The 26,553-nt window shown below is 38.0% G+C and overlaps 1 protein-coding gene across 2 annotated transcripts in view; it reads left to right on the top strand.

Annotated features, from left to right (window-relative positions):
* tub (TUB bipartite transcription factor) overlaps nt 1–26,553 on the top strand; it is a 40,985-nt gene that overhangs the window by 11,874 nt on the left and 2,558 nt on the right. The window contains exons 2-11 of one of the 2 annotated variants that reach the window (XM_079451715.1): nt 2,791–2,842; nt 6,605–6,767; nt 9,564–9,698; nt 15,863–16,039; nt 16,532–16,653; nt 23,172–23,363; nt 24,352–24,464; nt 25,680–25,794; nt 25,964–26,062; nt 26,317–26,488. In XM_079451715.1, the coding sequence (XP_079307841.1) occupies nt 2,791–2,842; nt 6,605–6,767; nt 9,564–9,698; nt 15,863–16,039; nt 16,532–16,653; nt 23,172–23,363; nt 24,352–24,464; nt 25,680–25,794; nt 25,964–26,062; nt 26,317–26,488 (1,340 nt within the window). The remainder of the gene's footprint in view (nt 1–2,790; nt 2,843–6,604; nt 6,768–9,563; nt 9,699–15,862; nt 16,040–16,531; nt 16,654–23,171; nt 23,364–24,351; nt 24,465–25,679; nt 25,795–25,963; nt 26,063–26,316; nt 26,489–26,553) is intronic. The other variant, XM_079451716.1, reaches the window with a different exon arrangement.

Genomic DNA, 26,553 nt, shown 5'->3' with positions numbered 1-26,553 from the left:
CAAAAAATGTATGGACATCTATGTATCTATGGACAGAAATGCAATATAATATACATAACTTTGTGTTCAGAAGTGTACAAAGACCTTAAGTAATGAAGCATTATGTGTTTATTACCTTAGAATGAACTATATCTACATACCAGACATGTTCACAGGTCTCGGAGGTCCAAGTCAAGTATCACGTCTTTGAGGTCGAGTCTAAGTGAAGTCTCAATTCTTTAAAATGTACTCCAAGTCAAGTCTTTAGTCTCGGAGGTGGAGTCCAAGTCAAACCCCAAGTCTATGTTCCAATTTAGCGATTGTTCAATCAGATCCTGTATGATGCTAAATCAGTTTTGAAATATTACAACTAATTAACTTTACAGAATGTCTTGAGTATTTTATAAAGTTTCAAACCAGTGCTGATGCTGGTGTGATATCCTGTGTTTTATTCTAAGTACTAGGCCATTTTGCTGTAATCTAGGCCAAATGTGAAGAATTGCATGATATGCCCCTCCAAGCCAAGGGATACAACCTGGTTAAATTTATTTTGCACCAGAGCTGCAGCAAAACTAAGTATATTCAGTGATGTAAATGTAAATTTTGACTGCCAATTTTTATTTAGTTTTAGCCATAGTCTGACAAAAATGCAATTCAGTTTTAGTCTAGTTTTGCTCTTCGAAATATGAAAAAACTATTTAGTCGACTAAATCTACATTAAATTTTTTCGACTAAATCTACATTACATTTAGTCGAATGCAAATAAGTTACATCCTTGCATTGATCTATAGCATGTCATTCAAGCTTTTAATGTACAATATGTCTTACTTCATCACTTCGCTGATTGGTACAGAACAGCACTGGTTTCTTTTGGCTTAACTGTTACTTTATGTTGCATTTCATGTTATGCAGCAGCTCGTATTAGTGGATAAGTTAACATTGGCTTATAAAATGTCTGTGCTTGCCTTTTTAACGAGTTTCAGGGTGACTCGCATGCAGTCGCACTTCGAGTTAGCGACGTACTACTGTCGATTGTGAAGGAAAATAAGAAACTCCTGAGGACATCTTAGTTCTTCTGTGTAAGCCACCGTAGTGCTTCAAGATGAAGGGGGAGGTGTGTAGAGAGCCATTGGTTGCAATTCGCAACCTCACCACTAGATGCTCACACACTGGACCTTAAAACACTAGGCCCGCTTTTCAAAACATTTCTAATGGAAAATAGCATTGAATTTTAAACTTTAAAACAGCCTACCCTAATTTTATCACTCCTGATTGGCTTGATCGATCGACTGCACACAATTCTACAGTATACTAATACGTTATTATGCTTTACAGATTACAGAACCCTCAGAGTGCAGAGTGCAAACCCCTTTTCCCGAGCACCCTTGATCACATTTCTGCCCTCTCACATGACCCGTCACATCCACAGAGGAAGGCCTTCATTGCCATTTAATTACCACAACGGGCAGCACAAATGCAAAGGGGGTCTGGAGTGAATGTGTCAAAGCTGATTAGAGGCAATAGTCCTATGGCACTGTTCTATGGCATTACTGTGATGAACCTTTTAAGCACCTGTATTTTTAAGAGTGTACTTATCATGTTATGTGTTGCTTTGTTCGCCATGGAACACAAAGGCATTTTTCCAACATGCTGTGACTGACAGTGGAACCATAAAATTATAAAATAACTTGAACGCTCATTGGCTCTCTTCACAGATTGCATCATGCCTGTTTCTGGTGAGGTGTGTTTGAAGGCTATAACTAAATCCTTCGTGTTTCGAGTCAGATCCGTGGGCGTGGCTTGTTGGTTTTTGCCTAAATCCTTCGTGTTTTAAGTCTTACGAAACCTTTACCCTAACCTAACTCTATCCATATAAACTACCCATGATTGTTAACTTTTTAATGAAAAAAACACGATTGTGTGATGACATCAGACTCGAAGCACCAAAGAGTTAGTGAGAGCCGTGTTTGTAGGAGTGGATCAGAATAATAATCTGGATATTTTCAGGAATTAACAATTTAAATTGTTACAAAACCGTTCCATCAGAGAGGACTGTGACTGCAACGCATTGTCATATAAATAAAATTTAGGTTTAAAAGTAGGAGTAGGATTTGCGACTATAAAATAAAAATAGGTAATTTTCCTGCATATTTCGGTCTATTACAATTTATATCTATCTATCTAAAATGGGTAGGTTTATCGATACAATTGTTGAAATGGACGGATACAAATATCTTAACGTGATACAAGCTTTGTAAATATTTTAAGTTATTTAGCTAAAAATACAATTTGGACAATTTTGTAATAAATCCAAATTCATTGTTTCAGCATAAATAAAACTAAACAAAAATGTAAATTTTCTGCTTGTAAACTTTACGTACACATACCTACGCATAAACAATGAGATCAGGCTGGCCCACCTTTAGGGTTTTGAATGGAAGATCTAATTATGTTCGGAGTATCAACAGACATCATGAAGTATTCATTGATGGATTTATGGGTTTGTTATTCTGCGTAGAGGTATTTGTGTGTGTTGTACTTTTAGCTCTTTACATAAATTATTTTGTATGAATATCAGTTGATATTCTTGTTCTATTTTTTGCACAAGAGTGGTTTTGTTAAGACCCTCCTTTCTGTTAACCACTAATGAATCTCCAGTGATGCATTGTGTTGTGTTCTCTCTACAGAGCTATCTTCATATGACCTCTAGTATGACAAGCACGGTTTGCTTGAATTGTATCTCTGTGGTACTTCTCGCTCTCTTTCTTTTGGGGAGGATTTCGCATTAATCTCGTTTTTGTCCTTCTGCAGCACCTTGGATGATGAGGGCACTAACCTGCGACAACAGAAGCTGGACAGACAGGTGAGTTGCTGACTAGAAACCAGAAGAAATAAAATAAAGATGATTCACTGAGAAACATTACGAATTTGAGAAAGGAACCGTTTGTTATTAGTCTGTACCAACACAACTATCTTACATCATTCCTTTGCCTTCCCCTGTGTTATTTTTATGGAATTCATGCAAATAGGCTTGAAAGATTAAGCCAGGATTCTTTCAGATAGCAAGATTTGCCTCTCCGTGGTCTTCATTATTCTTGTGGTTTGCATTGGCCTTGTCGATAATCCTTTGTTATTAAACGCTGGGGACTGTAAAGAGCGACAGATGCGTTCATTGGAAGCGTTCACAGAGTTTTTGGACAAAGCATGTTAGTTAAATAATACATTTTTGCATTTTCTCTTCGGAAAGCTATATAAAGGATAAGTCTCATAAAATGCTGAGGAGCATTTATTTTTAAACACACGCCTTAAAGCTCTAACTCTTACGAAATTACTTTCCATTTTGTAAAAACAATGTAACATCATTGGATTTTTATTTCACTGAAATACTTGAAACCAACAAAGGCCAATTTTCAAACATAGGTGCAGAAAGAATTGAGACAGATTAAGGGTAATGTTCGAAGATTAAAAAACGTCCTTTCTCTACGGAAGCCGTAAAGTGCCAAACAAAACAACAAATCGCGAAACAAACAACAAATCTAAAAGCCAAAAAACGAATCCCAAATCACAATTACAAATCTGAAAACGCAACACCAAATCTGAAAACACATTAACAAACCATGAAGCACAACAACAATTCCGGAAACAAAATAACAAGTCAGAAAGCACCACGACAAATCGGTCAAACCGGAAAAGGTAGGTATTTTGTGTGACCGGGGTAGTTACTGCTGATTGGACGGAACCCCTGTCAATCAAGATAAACAGGAAGTACAGTTCTGTAGCTAGCGGTACAGAATAATAATAAGAAAGAGGTAGCTGGCGGCAGTGTATACAAATATAGAATGTACTGTCCTTATTGCGGGTTCAAATTTGGTGTTTTGCGTCTGCTATGATAGCATTCCTGACATCGCTTAATAGGGAATAGTTTTTTCGTCTGAATAAAGTCTTTTAAGAGAGCGCAAGCTGATCTTAATATCATGATATGTTAGAAACATATCTAGAATCACGCCATATGAATGTCCTTCTTGAAAGTAGTGCTGAACAAACTCAATGAACAATCAGCAGTAACTACCCCGGTCACACAAAATACCTACCTTTTCCGGTTTGACCGATTTGTCGTGGTGTTTTCTGACTTGTTATTTTGTTTCCGGAATTGTTGTTGTGCTTTATGGTTTGTTAATGTGTTTTTAGATTTGGTGTTGCGTTTTCAGATTTGTAATTGTGATTTGGGATTCGTTTTTTGGCTTTTAGATTTTGTTATTTGTTATCCCGATTTGTTGTTTTGTATTGGCACTTTACGGCTTCCGTATTTCTCTCCTCAGTTGTCTGAAACAAATAAAGCTGATTTGAACGAGCTCTAAACATCGGCCTCACAATCCTCTGTGTTGTTCTGCATCTGTAGTTTTTTAGGAGATCTGCCTGAGGGTGCTTTGCATCTGTTTGTCAGCTGCTGTGCTGTAAACACCAGTGATTGTTGCATCTGGATAGAAAGACAAGCTTCATTTGCTCCATATTTCCTCTCAAGTCTTACCCCACAGCACTCGTGTGCTCTTAAACGAACCTCCCACTCACTTTGAAAGACCTCAGACCAAATTACCATGTTTATTGCCCATCTGCTTTGCATAATAACCTTTAAGGAGCTGAGCCAAAAATTGTCAGCATTCACCTTGGCCAACCTCTTTATGACCACTATGTTTCAATGTATTTTAGTATCTGATTCAGAGCTGTGGCAATGATACTGAAAATGTTGTTTCGCATTGGATCTGAGAACAGAGGAAAGCGAGCACAGATTGTGAACGTGTTTAGCCAATGTATTCACAAATAAAAAAATTTTTTACAAGGGCATCAATATGGAGATGCACTGCACAAAAGCATGTTTCCCCAAGCTACACAGTACAAACTTTAAATAGAAACCCTGAGATGCAATCACAGGCATATGAATTATTATTAAAATCACATAAATTCATTGTCGTTTCTAGGAAGATTTCAAATGTTAGAATGATAACATCGACACATTGTGGTTGTCAAGAGTATGGATTTTACCCTATTAACAATTTGATGTTTTCTTTATTCAGTTCCATGATGAGGAATGCTTTATAGAGACTAAAGCTGAGTGTTTATTGCTTATATAATCTGAGGTAATTTTATGCAGGCTTAGAGTATAATGCAATGCTCTAAGGTCTTTCTTTCTGCTTCTTTAAATGTTTAATGGACTTCGATGCTGAGTTCCCCAAGAACTCTTGACTTTATAGCTTTTGTAATGTCAGGTTGCTACCCAAGCAGATTGTGTGGGGAAACCCGTGCTGGGTTTAACATGCACTTTTGTGGGAAGAGCTGTTGCGTTGTAGGCTTTCGCTAAGGAATACTAAAAGTTTTATAAGGGAGTCAGTACTTTATTTTTTTACCCCCTGGGATGTTAAAGCTCAAGGTTAAAGATGTGTTACGCTTCAGACGTCAAATATGTAGAACCTAAACATTCAAAATGTATTAGTATTAAAATATTTAAGTTGTGTGTTTAAAAGGCATTGCTTATAATCATTTTGTATCTGGACATATTATTTAAACAGATTTTTAGGCTGCTTGAGATTAGTTTGACTTAATCATAAATTCTCAAGGGAATATTATGGAAGTAATATGAGGTATGAGTCATGGAGCGGCAGTTATTCCTACGGCAAACAATATTGAGCCAACTTCTCTATTTATTTGCCATATGTCCTTTCAGATGTGATGTATTATGAATTATAATGTAGCTTCACATATTTGTGTGTTGTTTATATTTAAATAAATTGTAATATACATAATTGCATCTTATTTTGTATTATACTGTTTATTACAAAATAGAATAATACTTATATAAAATAAAACTTATTAAATTGATCTGAATTTAACAACTGTAAGGTGTACAGGATGTGTACTTATTCATTTAAATAGATGACATAAAGTCTATCAAAACAAGTTATATTTAAAATAAATTGTGTGTGGTAGCAAAACCATCAGTTTTTATAATTACAACAACATTTATGGGACCAGCATCTGTGGACAGTATCAAACTGTAAAATTGTTTAAAATGGTTGTGGTTACAAGGAAGCGTTCATCCAAGAGGATAACAACTGTGCAATATGCAAAAGCCCCTTTGATAACAAAATGCTTGATTTAAGCCTTCTGCATTTTGGGCAACCTTTTGTTTTACTCCGGTCTGCCCTTGGGAGTTTTTGCTGTGAAACATGGGAAATCTGTCACTGACTTTGTTCTAGACTGTAACTACTAATGGCAGTTCTCTCAGAAATACATTTGGTACCAATTATTTGTTCTCACATTTCTTTTTTTAAGATATATTGGTCACATTTGCTTCTGTTTATTCTACAGAAACAGTTACATAACATTTAGTCATTAATTGTCTCTCTTCACAACCACTGTTTTTCTTCTATGCCATTAAATGTTACATTATTCCACCGTCGTCATTCAGCATTGCCGTGATTATGATAATGTGTTGCATGTATCATGGAACCAGGCGCAACAGTAATTCCCTGCAGTTTATTTCTGACTTATTTAAGTGTCTATAAATAAGTTATATGTTGTGCGCTTAAAATGAATGTGTGTATCTGTTACTGTGTCTTTGTGTTTGCAGCGAGCTCTTCTGGAACAGAAACAGAAGAAGAAACGTCAGGAGCCACTGATGGTACAATCTAATCTAGACGGGCGATCTCGAGTGCGCAGGACCCGACAGTCAGAGGAACAGGCGCCACTTGTGGAGAGTTACCTCAGCGGCAACAGCAGCACCATCTACCACGGTACAAAATACAGTTTAATGTCTCATAACATGTTGTCCCTTCAGAAATTTGAGATTCTGTCTTTAAGATCCTGGATTCAACCTCTAAAATTTTAAATCCTTAAAAACTTGAGTTTCACGTTCTCTCTCAAGGGGATGCAGCATTCTTCCAATCAGTCATTTTTCTTACATGTGAATATCGACTAAAGCTGCTCAAACAGAGTGGTTCACAATGGCTGGTGCTTGAAAATGGAAATGCTTGTTTGCTGTTTGCTGAATACTGCCATTCTACCCAATGTCAGCCGTACCGGCTTGAGTTACTCCATTGATCTCCAGCCCAGACTGCTCATTGTTAAATAATCCCTACAGTGTCACTGCCGGCCTCACTCATAAGACATTTGCCGGTGTTAGGGCCCTCGCTTCATTTAGGATGACCTGTGTGCAAACATAGTTCTGAGTTATTTATGTCACATTATCATGACATTTCTCTTTGCTCTACATAATAAAAGTGTTTAGAAATGATGGTGAAAGAGCACTTGGCAATAAAGAACTATTGTTTATGTTGTTGATCCACATTTAACAACATGTTTAACAACAGCGTGATCTTAAGCTCAACGTATGAGCTCATAAGAAAACCTTTTATGTTAGTTTATCCTAGTTTATTTTATTCTATGGCTTCATTTTTGAGATGGATATTTGCTTTAGTGCCCATCTGCTTGCATGCATGTTGAAGTGCGTTTATTTATTAATTTCTAAAACTAATTCCTCTTTGTGAGCTTTAAATAAGGATATCACTCTCCCCCTACCTTCAGCACTGTGAAAAGATATCCAACACAATATCACAGCAATAATGTAACTATTTTACAAAGTGGGTAAATTTGGCTAGCTCATTTGAATCCGTACAATGTCATTCGTTCTTTTAAGTTAAATTCTCTATTGTGCCTGTGACGTTTGGTTTATGGGCTAAAGGTGGGTCTTCAGTATCACCATGGGTGGGTTTTCAGTATTGCTTTTATCTAGTAATCGTACGTTTTTGTTCAATTCACACTGTTCATATGAATTAGTCACTTTGTAAGACAACTATGAATTTCTGTGAGATCACGTTGATATATCTGTAAAAACAGCAATATATAAAAGTCAGTACAGTGCCCTCCACTATTATTGGCACCCTTGGTAAATATGAGCAAAGAAGGCTGTAAAAATAAATCTGCATTGTTTCTCCTTTTGATCTTTTATTAAAACATCTATAATATTCCAACATTTCATTAAAGTAAAACATTTAAAGTGGGGGAATAAAAAAAAGATCTCTTTTATCTCTTTTACACGCTGATACACCCTGGTCAGGTAATTGACCATTACTTTGTGCATGTTATTTCATCATCTGTACGTTGTGTTTGTCAGCTCCATTTAATGTCTCCTGTTTAAGTCTTTTGATCCTTCATGATTTAAAATCATTTGAATAAATTCATTTTTCCATAACAAACTTAATATGCATTTTCTCCAGTCTCGTCATTTGGCCCCGCCCCTCTCGTTTCTAGTATAGCTTTCCACCTGTGTCTCATTACCCACACCTGCCCATCGTTATCTCCTTTGTTAGTCTCTCTATTTAATGCCCTCTTGTCTATTGTCTTGTGCTCGTTCGTTGTACATGTTTCCTGCTATGTACGTAGTGTTCAAGTTCATGGTCACTGTATGTGTATTTCGAAGTTCCTTGTTTGTGTTTCCTGGTTGTTTATTTTTGCCCCCTTGTGGGAAGTATTTGTTTTGTTTTGATATATAGTTTGGTTAGTGGTTTTCCCCTTCATGGGTGTTTGTTTTGTATTTATAATTAAAATAATACTGTAAGGTTTATGGTTTCGGTAGAGGTTATATGCACGCGTGCAAAAATTAGGTTTAGGGTTTGGGTTAGCGGACAGGTTAATAAGACTAATTGTGGTTTCATATGCACGCACGCTTAAATTGGCGTATCATATGCATGCAAAAATAGGCGTATTGTTTGCAGGCACGCAAATTTTTACTTTGGCGTACGTATTGCCCGATATTGCAACAGCGTGTGTCATTTCTACGCAATTGAAGGTAATGGGCTATGTATGGACACAAAAGCAATGCAATTGGCCAGTCATTGGGTACGGCATTGGTCAGTTAGAACATTTTTCTAAATATATTTTTTGTGATCAGCAGAGAAAAGTCATACAGGTTTGAAATGACATGAGGGTGAGCAAATTAGTAAAATTTTTGTGTAAACTATCCCTTCAAATAAGATTTGTCTAACTTACTATAGGGTGAATATTTTAGCATTTATCTTACACAATGCTATTGTATGGCTTTTGAAACTTAGACTATAGCACTTGAATCGATGAACTACTTTTAAGTGTCATTATATTAAAGACTTTTGTGAAGATTTTCCAAAATCTTCTTTTTGTGCACAGCATATGGGTTTGAAATGAGTAAATGATGACAGAATTTGAAATTTTGCGGCAATTTATTGCTTTCAAAGAAGCAGACTGTAAGAAGGAATAAATTGAGCTTGATAGCTTTGATTTCACTGTTGCTCTGACAGCTGCTCTATCCCCTTCAATTAATATTGCATCCAGAAGTGGATGGAGGCAGCAGGAGGTTTTGTTTTGCACTCGCACCCGTTTCACATGCGAACACTGAATTTTCTCATATAAAGCTAAAGCTGTAAATCTGCTATGTGAGGGCCATGTCTTTGCTAACTTTCTTACCTCTCATTCATTTGAACCTTTTTCCTTGTCCTTTTGTTTTGTGTATCTTCTGCCCTCCTGTTCTTCGCTGGCTCCTGCACACCCTCATTTAGTGCAAGAAGCGGAGCAGGAAGAAGTTAAACCTCTAGCGGAGGTTCAGGCTCCTCGCTCGGCTAAAAAAACCAAGGCGCCTACCTCCACTCCTCAGACTGGCAGCACCAAGAAGGAGAAAAAGGGCAAGCAGAAAGGTCAGCTGAGCAGCCTGTTTACAGTCAGGCCCAGCATGTGCACGAAAATGTGTGTCTGTGGGTGTGTCTATGTGAGGGACGTCTATGTATTCTCTTTGTGTTATGGTCAGCATAACACTCTTAAAAGAAAGGTGCTTTAAAGATTCTTCACAGTGATGCTATAGAAGAACCATTTTTGTCAAAGGTTCTTTAAAGAACAATCTCTTTCTTACTTTTATAATCTGAAGAACCCTTTTTCGCCCACAAAGAACCTTCTGTGAAACTGAAAGGTTCTTCAGATGTTAAAGGTTCTTTATGGAACCAAAAGGCATCAAAGAACCTTTGGAAGCAACTTTTTTATGATAAAACATTTCTTGTTTCCAACTTTTAAAAAACAGTAAAATCCTGATCTTTGCTAGTGTGTTTGATGTTTCTAAAACTTGTAAAACTTCCTTTGCCAGGTCCTGCACCTATTGCTTAAGTTGTTTCTCATATTTCTTCTTCTTCTAGGATTTTGCTTTTTTTTAACTTGCTTATTCACATATACTCATAAAAAATAAAGTTGCTACAAAAGGTTCTTTACAGCGATGCCATAGAAGAACCATTTCTGGTTCCACAAAGAACCATTCAGTAATAGGATCTTTAAAGAACAATCTCTTTCTTACCTTTTTCATAATCTGAATAGCCCTTTTTCTTGCCACAAAGAATCTTCTATGAGACAGAAAGGTTCTTCAGATGTTAAAGGTTCTTTATAGAACCATTTAGACAAAAAAGTTTCTTCTGTGGCATCGTGAAGCACCTTTATTTTTAGAGTGTACTTGTGCTTTATATAAGGAAATATTCACAGGATGTGTCATAGCCATGACCGACTGGAAAGGTTCTGAGGCAATCCACCCAGGCATCTGTGTCCTCAGCTTAGATTATTTTGTCCATTTCTGATGCTGTCAACCCAGTTATTTGGACATGCACATCTACATTTTGTATTATGGCTCATGTCAACCAACATGTACAAGGGCACAATGCCATCAGTATTTATTTTTGACAGTGCTGCTGAATTGCTTTTTTATTGTCGTAAGGACCCCAGTAAAACTTTAGGGCATGCATCATTTTTATTTTATATCCGACATTATTAGCAAGAACTAAGATCCTTTCTTATTAAAACAATGTATATATAATAAACATCATCAAATAAAACCTCATCATTAGAGTCAAGCAGCACATGCTGCAATTCGCCGTCTCTAATGTGGTGTGTTTGTTTAAGCTACCACAGCTATACGCATCTCTTCACTGTGTCGTCATGTTCTCCATACTGTGGTTTTGTATTTCACTTCTCCTCCTTGGAACTCTTCTCCCTGTGATCTTTAAGCGTGTCGAGGATTTTCCAGACTTTCTCCACCAGTGACAGCATGGTGCACAGCGTTAATGAACACGCCCCTGGAGATAGACAGAAAAGATGCACTGCCGCCAATCACAAAAACACAAAAGCCCTTGAATGCCCGATATAATAGCAGCAGCTGTCTGCCTGCCAAGAGCAGTGTTGAGATGACTTAATGCAGTCGAGACAGGTATTTCTGAATTAGAGAAACATTGTCTCTGTGTGATTGGAGTGTGACTGCTATAAGAGATACAGTGCTCAATTACTATTATGGCTGAAATAATGATGCTATGAAGTATGAAGAATTTGTTGACAGTGAGTTAAAGTGACATGATTGACATGGTTTTACAGTGCAATAAAAGAATAGAGAGAAATGCTTTTAATAGAAATAAAAGCATTTCTTTACCAGATTACTTGAGGTAAGAGGTGGACTGTACAGGGTCTGACTCATGCAGGGGCATTGTTATGCTGAGGTAGAAAGGGGCAATTTCCCAAACTGTTGCCACAAAGATAGAAACATAAGGTAGAGATAGAAACTCTAGACTTGACTTGGACTCGTGGACTGCTGACTCGAGACTTGACTTGGACTTGTAACTCATGAGACTTGTAAAAATGCAAGTCATTTCAATAGCATCTGGCTGCAGAACTGCACTCTCAGACACCTTCGCTTAGTGTGCAAGTGACATCACTTGCAGTCGACACCTGCACTCTTCGCTGCCTGCGACGTCATTTGCAATCGACACAAATAAACCGGACATTTCTTTCAAAACGTATTTTTCCGTGTTGCCAAGAGACAAAATGCTTATAAGAGGAATAATCACTCTATCACTACTATCACAAGAAATACATTGTGTATTATTATTTTTAGTTTTTAAATAAGGTTTGAATGTTGTTATATTTATAATATCAAATCTATTACCATGTGGGCAATTCCAATGTTATGGATGTGACATTTTATTGACTTGTAAATTCTGAGAGAATGTCTATATTATCAATTCATCAATCATCTGTTTATATTTTACTAAACCCCTGATGATAGAGTCCAGACATCAGTCTATGCACAAGCTTTCCATTGAAAAAAATAGTTATGGATGTGACAAAAACACGTTTTTGGGAGACAACATGGATCCTAAACGGAACATTTCCACTAAATTTAAATAAAAACCCTTTAAGCTTATGCATATTATATGAGTTTTTATTTTTAAATGCGTCAATTTGCAATATACTTATTTTCAATACTGGGTAAGCTTTAATAGTCTTATAAAGCTAGTAACACTTACATAAGTAAAACCAAAAGAAGCGATGCAAAAAGAAGAGAACAGCTTTCCGATCCCAGGGGATTGCACATACAAATGTAAAGGATAATCCAATGTAACTCGCTTGTATAAATATAAATGTAGAACACTTTCAAAGTCATGACGTCAACAACATGTTCAAGGAATACATGCATGTCTTTGATTTCAGTGAAGTCAAAACTGGGGGTTCCAGAGCCGCAATTTTGTCCTTTGAATATTCAGCCTTTTTTAATGAACTGGGACATCTAAAACATCTTGGTCCACCACGCAGAGAACTTTGGGCAGCTGAACAGAACCTAGCAGCACATTTGACTGCTCCAAACACCACTCACTGGCTTTTCAACTGAAAAAATATACATAGACAAAACAATTATATTTAAACTTACGGCTGTGACCACAAGATATTCGCTTGCCAGCAGTGCGCAAAGACTGCAGGTGTCATCTGGGTAAAGAGGAAGCACTGACATATGTATTCTGTGTCTCCACGCGGTTTACAAAGTGTCCTATTTTCCTTCACAATCACCGGAAAAATGCTGCAAACTTGAAGTGCGACTGCATGCTAGTCACCCTGAAACTCATTAAAAGGCAAGCACTAACATTTAATTAAACAATGTAAATTTATCCGGTAATGCAAGCTGCTGCATAACGTGAAATGCAACATAAAGTAACAGTTAAGCCAAAAGAAACCAGTGCTGTTCTGTACCAATCAGCGAAGTGATGAAGTAAGACATATTGTACATTAAAAGATTACATACTATAGATCAAAGCAAGTATGTAACATGTTTGCATAATTGAAGAAATGCAATACAGTTTATGTAATATGTCTTTTTGAAAGATATTTCTCATTCAGTCTCAAGCAAAGAGTGCAGCTCTGTTCTTCAAAGAGACATGCCTTGAGCCAATAACGCTTGAGTGTAAACCATGTCATAGTTTTTCATTGGTTGAATGTACTTAATGAACACGCCCATTTATTGAGCAAATCACTTAAGTCAAATGAGACTGAATTAACTGGGGATGACTAAAATATGTGAAATACATAATGAAGTATCATAATGAACAAACTTTCATAATGAAGCGTGATGTTTTACTAGCTTAGAATGAGCTTTTTCTATCTACATACACCTCGGGTCCCTTTCGTGTTGTTTCTACGGTACTGAAAACGTACAAAATGCTCTGCATAAAGAAAGTCATACAGGTTTGAAATGACAAGAGGGTGTGTAAATGATGACAGGATTTTTTAAAGGTGAACAACTCGTTATAATCTTAAAAATAATGGTGCTACATAGTGATGCTATAGAGAACCTTTTTTGATTTCCATTCACCATGCTGTCAAAGGCATTTGAAAAGATTTCTTTCTTACCCTTTCATTGACCACTTTGCCAGACATCATTCCAGAAGCACTACCTGTTTGGTTTTTAACACTTTTAAACAAAATGCAACCAGCAAAACATTACAAACTGGTTCTAAATATTAAACATAGATATTTAAGGCTTATGGTATATGTACAATTAAAAAGGGAAACAGGAAGTGCATTTGGACAAGCAGAATTGTCTTGCAGAATGGTCTTAAACCAGGTACTCGTAATCCAGCTAAGACCAGCAAGTTCCCAGCCTGCCCAGGCTGGTGTTCAGCTGGCTTCAACTAGGTTAAAATCGGACACAGATGTAGGTCTACAACACAAACACAGCTGTAGAAATTACTCTACTCTGTGTGCTTTGCTTTCTAAAAACAACTGAGCAAAAAATATAAATAGATTTACTAAAAAAAGCAATACCTCCACCGATATTAAATTATGATTCCGAGGCTGCTAAATCATCATTATCTCGTACTCATCTGTGCAGCAGCCTCCGACACAGGGAACTGCAGATTTACACGACATGCTGTAACATCTAACACAGATTTGTGACTCACAGAGGATTGTACTAAATCAGATACTGTGTGCTTTTCTTAGAGCTGAAGCATTGAAGAATAACTGAAATAAAACCAGCTTGTGTCCAAGTATTCTCTCTCTTGTGCTTTCTTCGTCAGGCTCTTTTGCACTTCTCTGCTTATTCCCTTACGACACACTTCGAAGCAGCCATATAAAAGGTCAATTTAAAGTCCCAGTGAAATAAAAAATGTCAATGCCTATTTTCCAAGAAATATTGCAGCATTTATTGTAAATAGTTTATCAACGTGTGCCCTCATAACATTTAAAATTAAAATCTGAAAATGCAATTCCTTCCTGTAATTACTATCCACCTTAAAGGGATAGTTCATCCAAAATAAAAGTTCTCTCATCATTTACCAAAGCTCATCATTTACCTGTATAAATTACTTACATTTGGCAGATGCTTTTATCCAAAGCGACTTACATTGCATAGTACTATACATTTCTTTCTGATTATGTGTAATCCTTTGGGATCTAACCCATGACCTTGTGTGTTTCTAGCACCATGCTCTAACCACTGAGCCACAGGAAATACTTTGTTCCAATGAACAAAGATATTTGGAAGAATGATAATTGGAAATTTTCAATTTTGTGACATCATTGACTGCCATAGTAGGAAAGAAATGTATGGTAGTCAATGGTGCCCCAGAACTGTTGGTTTTCCAAAATTCTTAAAAATATCCCATTTCGTGTTCAACAGAACAAAATAAATACAATATTTATTTTCTACTATGGTAGTAGATGATGTCCCACAACTGATGATGGCTAACATTCTTCCAAAAATCTTTCTCTGTGTTCTCTGAGTAAATGATGACACAATTTTTTTTTGGATGAACTATCCCTTTAAATTACGTAAATTAAACGTTAGCTGACAATTCCATTACAAAATGCAATGGCTGTTTTATATATACAATCAGATCACAGAGAAACACGAAAGCCACGCCCCACTGACTCGGAAATGCGATAAAATACGGAAGTAAAAACGATAACTACTTCCAGTTCACGGGGACTTTAACTGCAATGACAATCATAGTGAATCACCAGCACTAATGGATTTCGCCCTTCTAGTCCGAGCTAATTCTCAGACATTGTTCAGCAGAGATTGCGAAGTGGATGGAGTGACAAGTGTCTATAATCTATAATGACCAGATTGCGATGGATGAATATTTGCATGGTGTGATGGATGGATGGATGGACAGACAGATGGATGTAATCTGGGCCGTTGTCCAGTATGTTGCACTGCATATCACAAAGGACAGTATGTTCTCTCCTAGTGACGGTGACTAATTGGATGAAACACTAAACCCGGCTGACATAAGAGCATCTATAAATAGATGATCAGCAAATTCTTGAAAACCCAAGGGTACTTAAAAGCATCAGCACACGAAAAGTTCACCAAGAAGGCAGTGTTAAAGCAACAGTACATGTTCAAATCACAGTACATCTATAGAATCCATTCCTCATGCACTCAGATTTAAGTGTCTGTCTCCATTTCCTCATAATGTTTTCTCAGAACACCATGAATATAGATGGTTGATAATATAGATGGAGTTAATGGTGTTACTGTGTTGTGGTGGTACCACAGGAATTGATGGGCCCGCTGCCTTCCAGGATGAGAGTCAGGAGCTGGGCAACCAGATTCAGATCCTGACTGTGGGGCACTCACCTGCCCAGGAGAGCGAGGCAGAGGGCCATGGGGAGGCAGTGGGCAGCACACAGTCACAGGGCAAACAGGACCTACGGGTCACCATGCTGAAGAAAGGTACCACAGCGATAGTCCTCAGATTGAAACGAGAGTGGAGAGAGAGACAGAGATCCTATGACCAAGATGATAAAGCCATGCAGATTGCATCTCGTGATACCACCTAACAAGAAATAACATTATGATCCTGTAATATCATCTGGCAACCAACCTCTATGAGATCTAATGACTGGCATTTCTTGTATATTTAGTGTCTGCCTCTCTCTCTCTTCCTTCTGTGACCCAGACTGCTGAGAATCATTTTATTCTTTCAATTCTGTTCATTTGTAAAACAGGCTAAGTGCGAAGAGTTTGCTCTAAACCGGATGAATTCAGTTTGTCGATTTTGCCTAATTTATGTTGTATGCTCTTTTGGCATCAGAGTGCAGTTATTCGCAGTTTTGTTTGCACTGCATAATGCCTTATGTTTGCTTCGTGCCTGTTTATGCTCTGTCCTCATGTTCAGCCGTCAGCACGCTGCATGATCAGCACCATGTCCTCTCTCGTTCAAAGGGATCTCCAGTAGCATGAACTTTGATGAGGAGGAGGATGAAGATGATTTGGTCAGCTCAAGCTCATCTCAGCTTAACAGCAACACGAGACCCGGATCCGCCACCAGCAAAAAGTCCAGCAAGGTAAACGGCAGCAATCTGCTGTGCTACACTTTGTTGCCACAAATTATTTAAAGGGCTTGTTCACCCAAAAATACAAATGCTGTCATCATTTACTTACCTCCAGTTGCTCCAAATGTGTATATTTTTTTGTTCTGATGAACACAGAGAAAGACATTTGGAAAAAGGTTAATCGACGGTTTCATCTTAACAACACAAAGAAACGTTACTTCGCATGTGCACTTTTGTAACCCCAACCGTTACACATCAGGTACACATTCACAAACAATAGAGTGCCTGTAGATTATTTCTGATAATCAAAAGAAACCGAGGAGGACTGCTACTTGGCTAAACTTGTCTCTCCAATATTTGTTATTTAGACTGTGATACCAAGCTCAACCGCATGTACCATACGGTTTGTTTAAATGCAACCGAACTGCAGGACCCATTCGACAAATTGTTTATTTAATAAAATGAACATACAACAAAATTCAACATATCGTTTATTTATAACAATAAGTATAACAGTTAAGTCAAATAATAATATAAATTAATATTAACATTAATGAAATAAAATATAAATAATTATATTATAAATACAATCCGGAAGGTAACTGGGGGTTAAACACATGCACGTCCGATTAAATATCTATAACCAAACAGTTCTTGGACCCCCTTGACTACCATAGTAGGACAAGTAACTTTATATTTTTTTGTTGAACAAAAGAAGATATTTTGAAGAATGTAGGACAGCACACAGTTCTGGGTGAACTATCCCTTTAGGTCACCCAAAAATAAAAATTAGGTCATCATGTATTCACTCTCATATCATTTAAAGACTGTATATCGTCGCTGTCCTTCTTAAACCTTGTATGTACATTTTCTGTAAAATGGAGGAAATGGAAAAAAAACACAGTACTTTTTAAATGATGAATTACTGTGTTGTCAAATACTTTTTATTGGTTAGATATTTGCAAAACCCAATGACAAAACATAAAGGCTGTCTTACAATAAAAAATTTAAATTATGAAATATGGAGATACAAGGTTTCAGAAGAACAGCAGCGATATGACTCTTTCTTCTGTTGAACTCAAAAGAAGATATTTTGAGAAATGTCTTAGTGGTATTGTGTCCATATAGGGGTGTGGCAGTGATGGAATTTCCTATGGGGTGATTTTGTGTGACTTTATAGTGTGGTATGCGACATAACCGCCTTCTTATTTTGGTTGCAAATAGACATGTTGTTGGGCTATTCTTATGTATCATATATAGTTGGTTTAAAATGACAAAGATGATTTTAAACAAATTATATACTTCATTATATTTATTGATGAATGCAAAACAAAGAAGAGCAACTAGGCGCAAAGAAGGCTAAAGGCCAGGGGTCGGCAACCTTTGCGACCAAAAGACCCATTTTGGGACCTATCTCACCAAATAAGTATTTTTGGAGCCGCAAAATCTATAGTATTTAAATGTTTAATTACTATAACACAGGTTATGTATGTAAGATAGCAGTTATCCAATTGCAGCAATTTATAAATTTTTGTCCCTGGCAATAAGAGGTAGTGTTGCAATAGGAGAGTAGCCCCGCAGTGTTTCACGCGCTGCTTTAGTTAGACTTCAGCTTTTTTCTGTGCACTTTCGTTTTGGCTTTTGTTTTTGCGGCATTTGATGAACAGCAACAAGAGACCACCTACTCTCTGCATACGGACATTATTCGTAAACATTATGAGAAGGGCGCTAGCCAGACAGGATTTAAATTATGCTGGTTTAAGCACTAAAAATTTGGTTTAAAGATGAAAAATTTACCAGAATGTTTTCTCACCATTCCATTTGCCGCCGTTCCACATTTATCAAAGCAGAAATAAAACATCTACTCTCTGTATGTTTTTTCTGTCATCTCCAGTCGCGCTCATATGTACATGGCATGCACTTATTTAGTCTCTATTCTAATGAAATATCTGAAAAAGCAAAAAAAGATTTCCAAGCCACCAATGCTTTTTCCGATATTTCTTGAAGAAATCAAGTTTTCAAAAGTGGACAAAATAGACGGATTACAGCAGCAGGTGTGAACGGACATGTGTCTCTTTCGTCCACTTGTGATCCGATCGACCAAAACTTATCTTAATACCAGGCAAGAGGGCCTTATAAAGACTTGGGGGGCAGAAGAGCCACATGCGGCTCGGAAGCCACAGGTTACCGACCCCTGCTATAGGCCTGCACATATTTGTTCAATTACGAAAGAGCAACCAGATTATGTATTTATTATCAATCAAATTAAAATATATTAAAGCAAATTGGGTAGCCTTTACGAAAATTTACGGAGCCTCAACAAATTACAATCGAACAGCTGAAGAAACGAAGTAAAATAAAGTTATATTAGTCAGTATTTTTGCAACTGTTGCCTAACACAGTGTACACCAGGCGGATGTAACCTTGGTTCCTTGATGGAGGGAACGAGACGTTGTGTCGAGACTGACAGAATGGGGTTTGACTTGAGAACCTATCATCTCCGATTATACTTTTGAAAAGGTCAATGAACTTGGTGAATGGGACGGCCCGTACACAGGTATAAAAGGGAAGATGGCATGCCCATTCATTTACCCTTTGGGCTGAAGAAACTTAGAGGCACACTCGTTTCACTGCGGCCGGCGCAGCGCCTGTGGCATGATGGACACAACGTCTTGTGGCCTTGCTACTCTAGAGGCGAGATGGCCACCAGACACCGCAAGGAGCACTGGGAAAACGCCACCCCATCGCCTGAGGGAGATAATACGTGGAAAACCTACACGGTCTCACTAGAGGGGAGATCTCATGGGAGTACTAGTGCGGTGCCCCCCCAGGGGTGCACAGAGTGGTGGAGTCCACCTGTAGTGCCCTTACTGGACACGACAGGGTGAGAGCTGGGTCTTCCTCCCAGGGGGGAGTGCCTGCAAGTTACCCACCTGGTCCCTGAAGGGAGTGGAGGTGACTTTGGGCATGTGGCCAGGCTGGGGTCTAGCCCACGTGGGGGTACCCCTCCTGATGGAGTCAAGCACCACAGGAGAACCGTCTTCATAATGAGAGAGAAAGATCATGTTCTCCAGGGGCTTGAACGGGACCTTACGCAGGCCCACTAGGACCAGGTTAAGGTCCCAGGAGGGTACGGAGCGCAGACAGGGGATTAGCCCTCCCCGCGTCCCTTAGGAATCTGCTGATCGGGTCGTGCTGTCCGAGAAACTTACCTGAAGGGGGACAGCATGACACCGACCGGAGCACTCTGTCCTGCAGGAAGCGCAGAAGGATGAGAATAGGCCCCACTTATAGCAACGGTCGCCTAGTGGTTGGTGCTCTTGCCCGAGTGCTCACAACTGCAAGAGACCGGTCACTCAGGATCTCCTCGTCCCATACAGGGGCCAGACATGGAGGTTCCAGAGGTCTGGTCTTGGTAAATAAAGTAAATAAATGGAACTTTAATTTTGTAATGATCTCAGGGTTGGTGTAGGGTTTACCATTTATTGTCTGATTGTTATTACAAGGTGTTTGGGATTTAATCTATTCGGTGCAAGCATATAAACATTATGGTGACACTTGTGCATTTAATATACCAGGATGGATGCACTGGCACTACTAGAGGATTATGCAAATAGCAGGCTCAGGAGGGAAAGTGTATTCAGGGACCATGAAGATTTCCGGCACCACGATGATGACTGGTTAATTAGCCGACTCAGGTTTCCTAGATGCCTTGCTCTTGGATCTGTGTGCTGGAGTGGACCCAACATTACAAAGGACAACTAGACGGAACAGTGCCTTCCCGGTACCAACCCAAGTCCTTTCAGTTTTAGGTTTTCTGGCAACCGGGAGTTTTCAGCGGGAAGTAGCCTATATGTAACTTTACAATTATCATGGTGTCTTTTTTGGAATTGTATAAAACTAAAGGTCTGGGATTTCACAGACGCTTAGCTCCTTAATGCCTGCTGTTTTAAAAGGGAATTTTAAAATGATTAGTCACTACATAAAGTTTCCATACACTGCTGGAGAACAGGTCAATATGAAAAGGCTATTTGCGGCAATGTCCTCTTTCCAAATGTAATCGGAGCAATTGACTGCACCCATTTTGCTATAAGGGCTCCACATGAAAACAAATGAATTTACGTGAATCAAAAACATGTGCATTCTTTAAATGTGAAAGTTATATGTGAGCCCAACATGATGCTTGCAAATGTTGTGGAACGATGGCACATGACTCATTTATTTTACGGCAGACCCCTGGTGTTCCTGGTCCATGTGCTAGCTTCAGCAGTCTTAGGCAAACCCCAAATGCTCTCATTGGTTGAGACACGTTGTGACGCCATTCCCCAGCCAGTACCGATCAACATCCCACCCCTCCTGTGTACCAAGGTTTGTCTGTAAGTTTCAGAGCCTGTGAGCAACGGACTTTTCTAAATTAAATAATACAGCAAACACAATGGCATTAAATAGGAGAGGAACAAAAGTGCTATAACGGGGTGAAGGGCTTGAACTGATTACAGGATAATGAATAAGGAAAAAAGGGTATAGACTCAAGACAGGATAATGCATGGCACAAAGATAAAAACAATGACTATGTGCTTCCAAACACAGACACAGGACATGGGACTGTCATGATCCCTTCAGCCTAAACAAGAGAAATAAAAAAAAGACGACAGGATCATGACAGTACCCTTCCCCAAGAGAGGCCACATGGCGGCCCCAAGGGTGTACATGATATGAACAAAACAAGCAAATCTAAAGACAGAAATCAAAACACTTCAAATAATAACTTAAAGTGCAAAACAGGAGAACACAAAGGAGGCCGGAACCAGAAACTCAATCTGATGGGAGGCCCGCAGACAGGAACACCCACAGGTGGGCTTCAGAAAGGCACATTAGCCGGTAGGCCGCACCCAGGTACATCCCCCTGGGGGGCCTGTTGACAGGAACACACTTGAGGCCCGGAACAGAAACACAATCAGATGGGCCACAACAGAAACATAGCCGGAAGGCTCGTGTTCCGCAGACTGGAACTCACATGAGAGACCCAGGTACAGCTTGCTTGCCACACACAAAACATAAATCCCCTATATGTTTAATGGACAGTCCCTCTCTTCGAAATGCTGTCCTAGTTCTGTATAAAATGAACAGGGTTAGTCTAGTTTACTAAAATGAAAACTTTGAAAACGTTTCTGTTCATTGAAATCAAATAAAATATTAACCTAAAAATAATTGGAAAAATGTAAATCAGAAATAAATCGACATAATTTTAAAGCACTCAAATTATAATAATAAACAAAAACTAATTTATACATTTTATATAGCAATATAAAAAAAAACAAATACATTTCAAAAACATTTGCTAAAATTTACATAAAAAAGAAACATCTGAAAATAAAAGCTAATTTAAAATACGAGGAAGAGGAAAAGAGGGTAAACCAGATAGATTTAAACTTGGCCGAATATGTGTTTTGAACCACCAGCTGGGGTTACCGTGGTTGCCCATTATTTCGATTTTAAGGAAAAGAGCTGTCTAAAAAGTTTTTAATGAAAACAAAAACAAATCTATATATACATTTTGCAAGCTAGATGAAGCTGAAAGGATACCATGCACAAGCATTTCAGTGACAAGATCATTTCCCTTATTTAGCTTTCGCGTTAAACTCATGTATATGTCAATTATCTGTTGTAGTAGTCTACGCTTGCTTGCCTAACTAGTCATTTGCATATCTTAAGGTGACTTCTGTCCCTTCCTGACTATAAGTCACCAATTGACAGGCGACTGCGTCTGAGACTGTCTTCAGCAGTGTTATATATCCATTGCTGACACAAGCAGGCGGTGTTTTGTCATGCTAGGATATATTTTCTTGTGTCTGCTTGGGCACGAAGCCCGCAATGCTGGAAATGAAGGGTCTGAGTCCTGTTGTTTCCTATGGCAACAGCGAAATTATTACTTTCTTAAAATAACTTGGTGATGGAAAGCATGCCTTTTTGAAACCCCTGCCCCAGCCATTGTCTCACTGGAGATTGCATAAGGCTCTGTAAAGATGAAATCTTTTTATTTATTATAGTTCAACGTAATATTTCAAGATCTTTCTTTTCGTGGAGAGTCATACATACACCTTGAGCAGATAAATAAGGAATTTGGAAGCTGATATGAAATTTCAAGCAATGTGTTTGTCAAACTGCAGGAATAGAAACAGTATTAATTCTAAACTATGAGAACAAATTTGAAAGGAATCTAGAATTCCCTTTATAACCAATGAAAATGTTCATTTGAAATTTTTATGTTATATTTGTATGTGTTGTTTGCGAGCAGCTTTAATATTGCATTAAACTCTACTTGGTTCGTCCTGTGGCTCATCTTGTCTCCTGGGTCTGACCCTGTTAACGTCATTGGGCTGCTTTTCTGCTCGCTCATTTGGACTGGCCCAGCTGCATAGTTAAGAATGGAACGCAGCCATCTATTTAGTTAATAATGAACATTTCATTCAATGTGTACATTTAAAATTGACTGGGAATGTGCTCTGTATGCCTAATCACTCAAACAGGAGGCGACTTCAGCTTCCACCCCATTGGCCAACGAGCCGTCCATCGATGTGGATGACCTGGAGGAGTTTACTCTCAGACCCGCCCCCCAAGGAGTGACCGTAAAGTGCAGGATCACACGGGATAAGAAGGGCATGGACAGGGGCATGTACCCCACCTACTACCTCCATCTGGAGAGAGAGGATGGAAAGAAGGTCAGACAGACCCATTTGTCTTTTTCTAAAGGAATGGTGACTCATTTAGATTTCATTATTGTTGTGCTCTAGCAATCAAGTGCAATCAGTGACACGCCGCTTTTTTCATCTGCTGAAGAGCTTCAAATGATTGATTTAATGAAAGGGAAGAAACAGAGACATTTAACCATACTATTGTTGTACAGGGCATGAGGTTTATATGACTAAACAAAACATTTTATGAAAATGAAAACAGTGTTTACCAACCGTCTAATTGACCAGATTACATTTATTTTTCAAACCTGGCACGTCCTCAACTGATTATGATAACATTTTATATTATACATATACATCTTATATAATTTCTGTCAACAGTTAGAGTAAAAAAATGAACAAAGTGTTTAAAACCAACATGCCAACCACTGCTTTTATAGAACATCTCTCTCTCTTTATACTATATACATACAGCTGCAGAAAAAAATAACACAAAGAGACAAAAATTATTTTCAGTTTGTTGAATTTATGATTTCTAGGTATGTGTTTAGGTCAATTGATTATTTGTGTTTAATTCCGCCATTTACTAACAATATTTCAACCAAAATTTAAATAGAATTGTCGTTTCTATTTGCATTTATTTGCAGAAAATAAAACTGGTGAAACAGGTCAAAATAACCGAAAATATTAAAGGCCTCAAATACTGCAAAGAAAGCAAGTTCATGTGCACTTTTAAGCAATACAAGAGTAATATTTGTACACGTATATTATGTGATAACCTGGATTTTGATCACAGTTTTCATGTGTCTTGTCGTGCTGTCAGTCTTTCACATTGCTGTTGTATGACTTTGTCACTCCTGAGGTTTGGAATCTCAGACACTGGACTGGAAGGAACACAATACATTTAGAAATGCTCAAAAAATTCCCCTAACTGCATATATAAGTAGACATTGCTCCCTGTGTTTGAATCTTTATGCCTCTAAGCTGGATGTAATAAATGTATCTGTTTTTACAGGTTTTCCTTTTAGCTGGGAGGAAGAGAAAGAAGAGCAAAACATCCAATTACCTCATCTCCATCGACCCTACTGACCTGTCTCGAGGTGGCGAGAGCTTTATTGGCAAACTGAGGTATATTGATTCACGATGACTCATTGTACGTTGTGATTCATAATGTTGTTGTGTAACCTAAATCTATACTGCTCTGTTGAGAAATGTCTTGGCAAGAGACGTGCGAGTCTCTCAAAATGAGAGAGACCTTTAATGAGTTTATGTGTGAATGTGTGCGCGTTGCTCACAGAACTAGAAGAGTCTATTTAAAACTGTAATTGGGTTCATTACTGGTGCGCACCAGAGTGCCCCCTTTCATATCAGGAGCTTGGACTTATGTGCATTTCAACATCTAATTAAAGCTTAGTACATCTAAAACAATTTCCTTTCCCATTATAGAATGGGGAATTTAAAGATTCTTTAGATAAGTAATGAGGGAGTGGAAAGATTTACCGTCTCACCAATTTATAAACGTGAAAAAAGTGCTGCGGCCCTTCTGAAACCTTGTATCTCCATATTATTTTTGCAATAAATCATTATTATAAGTCGCCCGTTGTTTATAACTGGGTGATTGCAAATATCTAACCAATTAAGCAATTGCAATTCTCTTTATTATCCATTATAGTTCTCATTTGATTATCATTTTTGTTTTAACTTTTTAAAATTAAAATTCACTAAATAATATCCACCCTGTAAGAACTGTAATTTTACTGGTTTTTCATGAGCAAGTACTGATTTCTCACATATATTTGAAGTACTGTACAGTAAAAACGATCAAATTACAAAAAAAGATTGCCAATTTCTAAAATGATTATTTTATGTTATATTTCTGGCACCCTAACTGCTGGAAAATTTCCTTTTTTACAGTCTATTATTGAAATACTGTAAAAAACTTGAAACTAGCTAATTTACAAGATGTTATTTTACATTACAAGACTGTTATTTATGATATTTTTTCCAGCACCCATAGACTATTTTTCATTTTCTTTACATTTCAGCCATATAACAAATACAATATCTATAACATGATGTACTATAAATATTTACATTTTTAATTCTAAGTGTCATTAATAAAAAAGGGTGGCATTATTGTAATAAGAATTCATATAAGAATACAATCGGAAAAAACAAGGAGATAAATATTATTATATTATTTTACAATACAACATTTTTTTTGTCCTTTTGATTCCGAGATCAAATATGTCCAGTTTATTGGCAGTCCTTATCAGTTTCTTGTCTTTTACCGTGGTGTGACTGGAGTTCAGAGTATCTACACTTAATGTTTAATCTCCACAGATCAAATCTTATGGGTACCAAGTTTACGGTATATGACAGCGGTATGAACCCAGTCAAGACCACATCTAGCCTGGAAGCTGGAAACCTACGGCAGGAGCTTGCAGCTATCTGCTATGTGAGTTTATGAACATTATCTTGATTGGTGACCAGCAGAGAGCCAGCACCCAGCCCTGAGGGCACAAAATATATCAGCCTGACAGTGAAAGCTGAAAATAAGGCAAGCCTGACCCCTGGTGGTGGTGGTTTCTTACATTTCGCATGTGAATGATATTTATTTGTTCTAGGAAACTAATGTATTAGGGTTCAAGGGACCTCGAAAGATGAGTGTCATTATTCCAGGAATGAACATGGACCATGAAAGAGTCTCCATCCGGCCTCGAAATGTAAGTGCAGTAATCTACTACAAGTGAGCCTGTTAGCGAAAATATCTGTTTGAGAGGACTTTGTGTATGTACGAAACTGAAGTCTCAATAAAGCAAATATGTTTGCTGTACAGTCAGTCAGAATATAAAGGATTAGTCGGAGTAAACCAACAGCCTTTTTTATTTGGACCTAATGTATGGATGTCAACTTTGGCAGCAGGGCTAGGCGGTTTAATGGAAAGCTAATCCCTCCACATCTGTCCGTTGCTTTGCAGGACCATGAGACTCTGCTGGCTCGATGGCAAAACAAAAGCACAGAGAGTGTGATAGAGCTCCACAACAAAACGCCTGTGTGGAATGATGACACGCAATCGTATGTGCTCAATTTTCATGGCAGGGTCACCCAAGCGTCTGTCAAAAACTTTCAGATAATTCATGACAACGACCGTGAGTTAAAAAAGCATCTTATAGTTTTTAACAACGTGCATGACAAAGCTTTGTTCTAAAAACCA

This window comes from Barbatula barbatula (assembly GCF_947034865.1).
Source record: "Barbatula barbatula genome assembly, chromosome: 1".
NCBI classification, from domain to species: Eukaryota; Metazoa; Chordata; class Actinopteri; order Cypriniformes; family Nemacheilidae; genus Barbatula; species Barbatula barbatula.
This window is presented reverse-complemented; position numbering and strand designations above follow the sequence as displayed.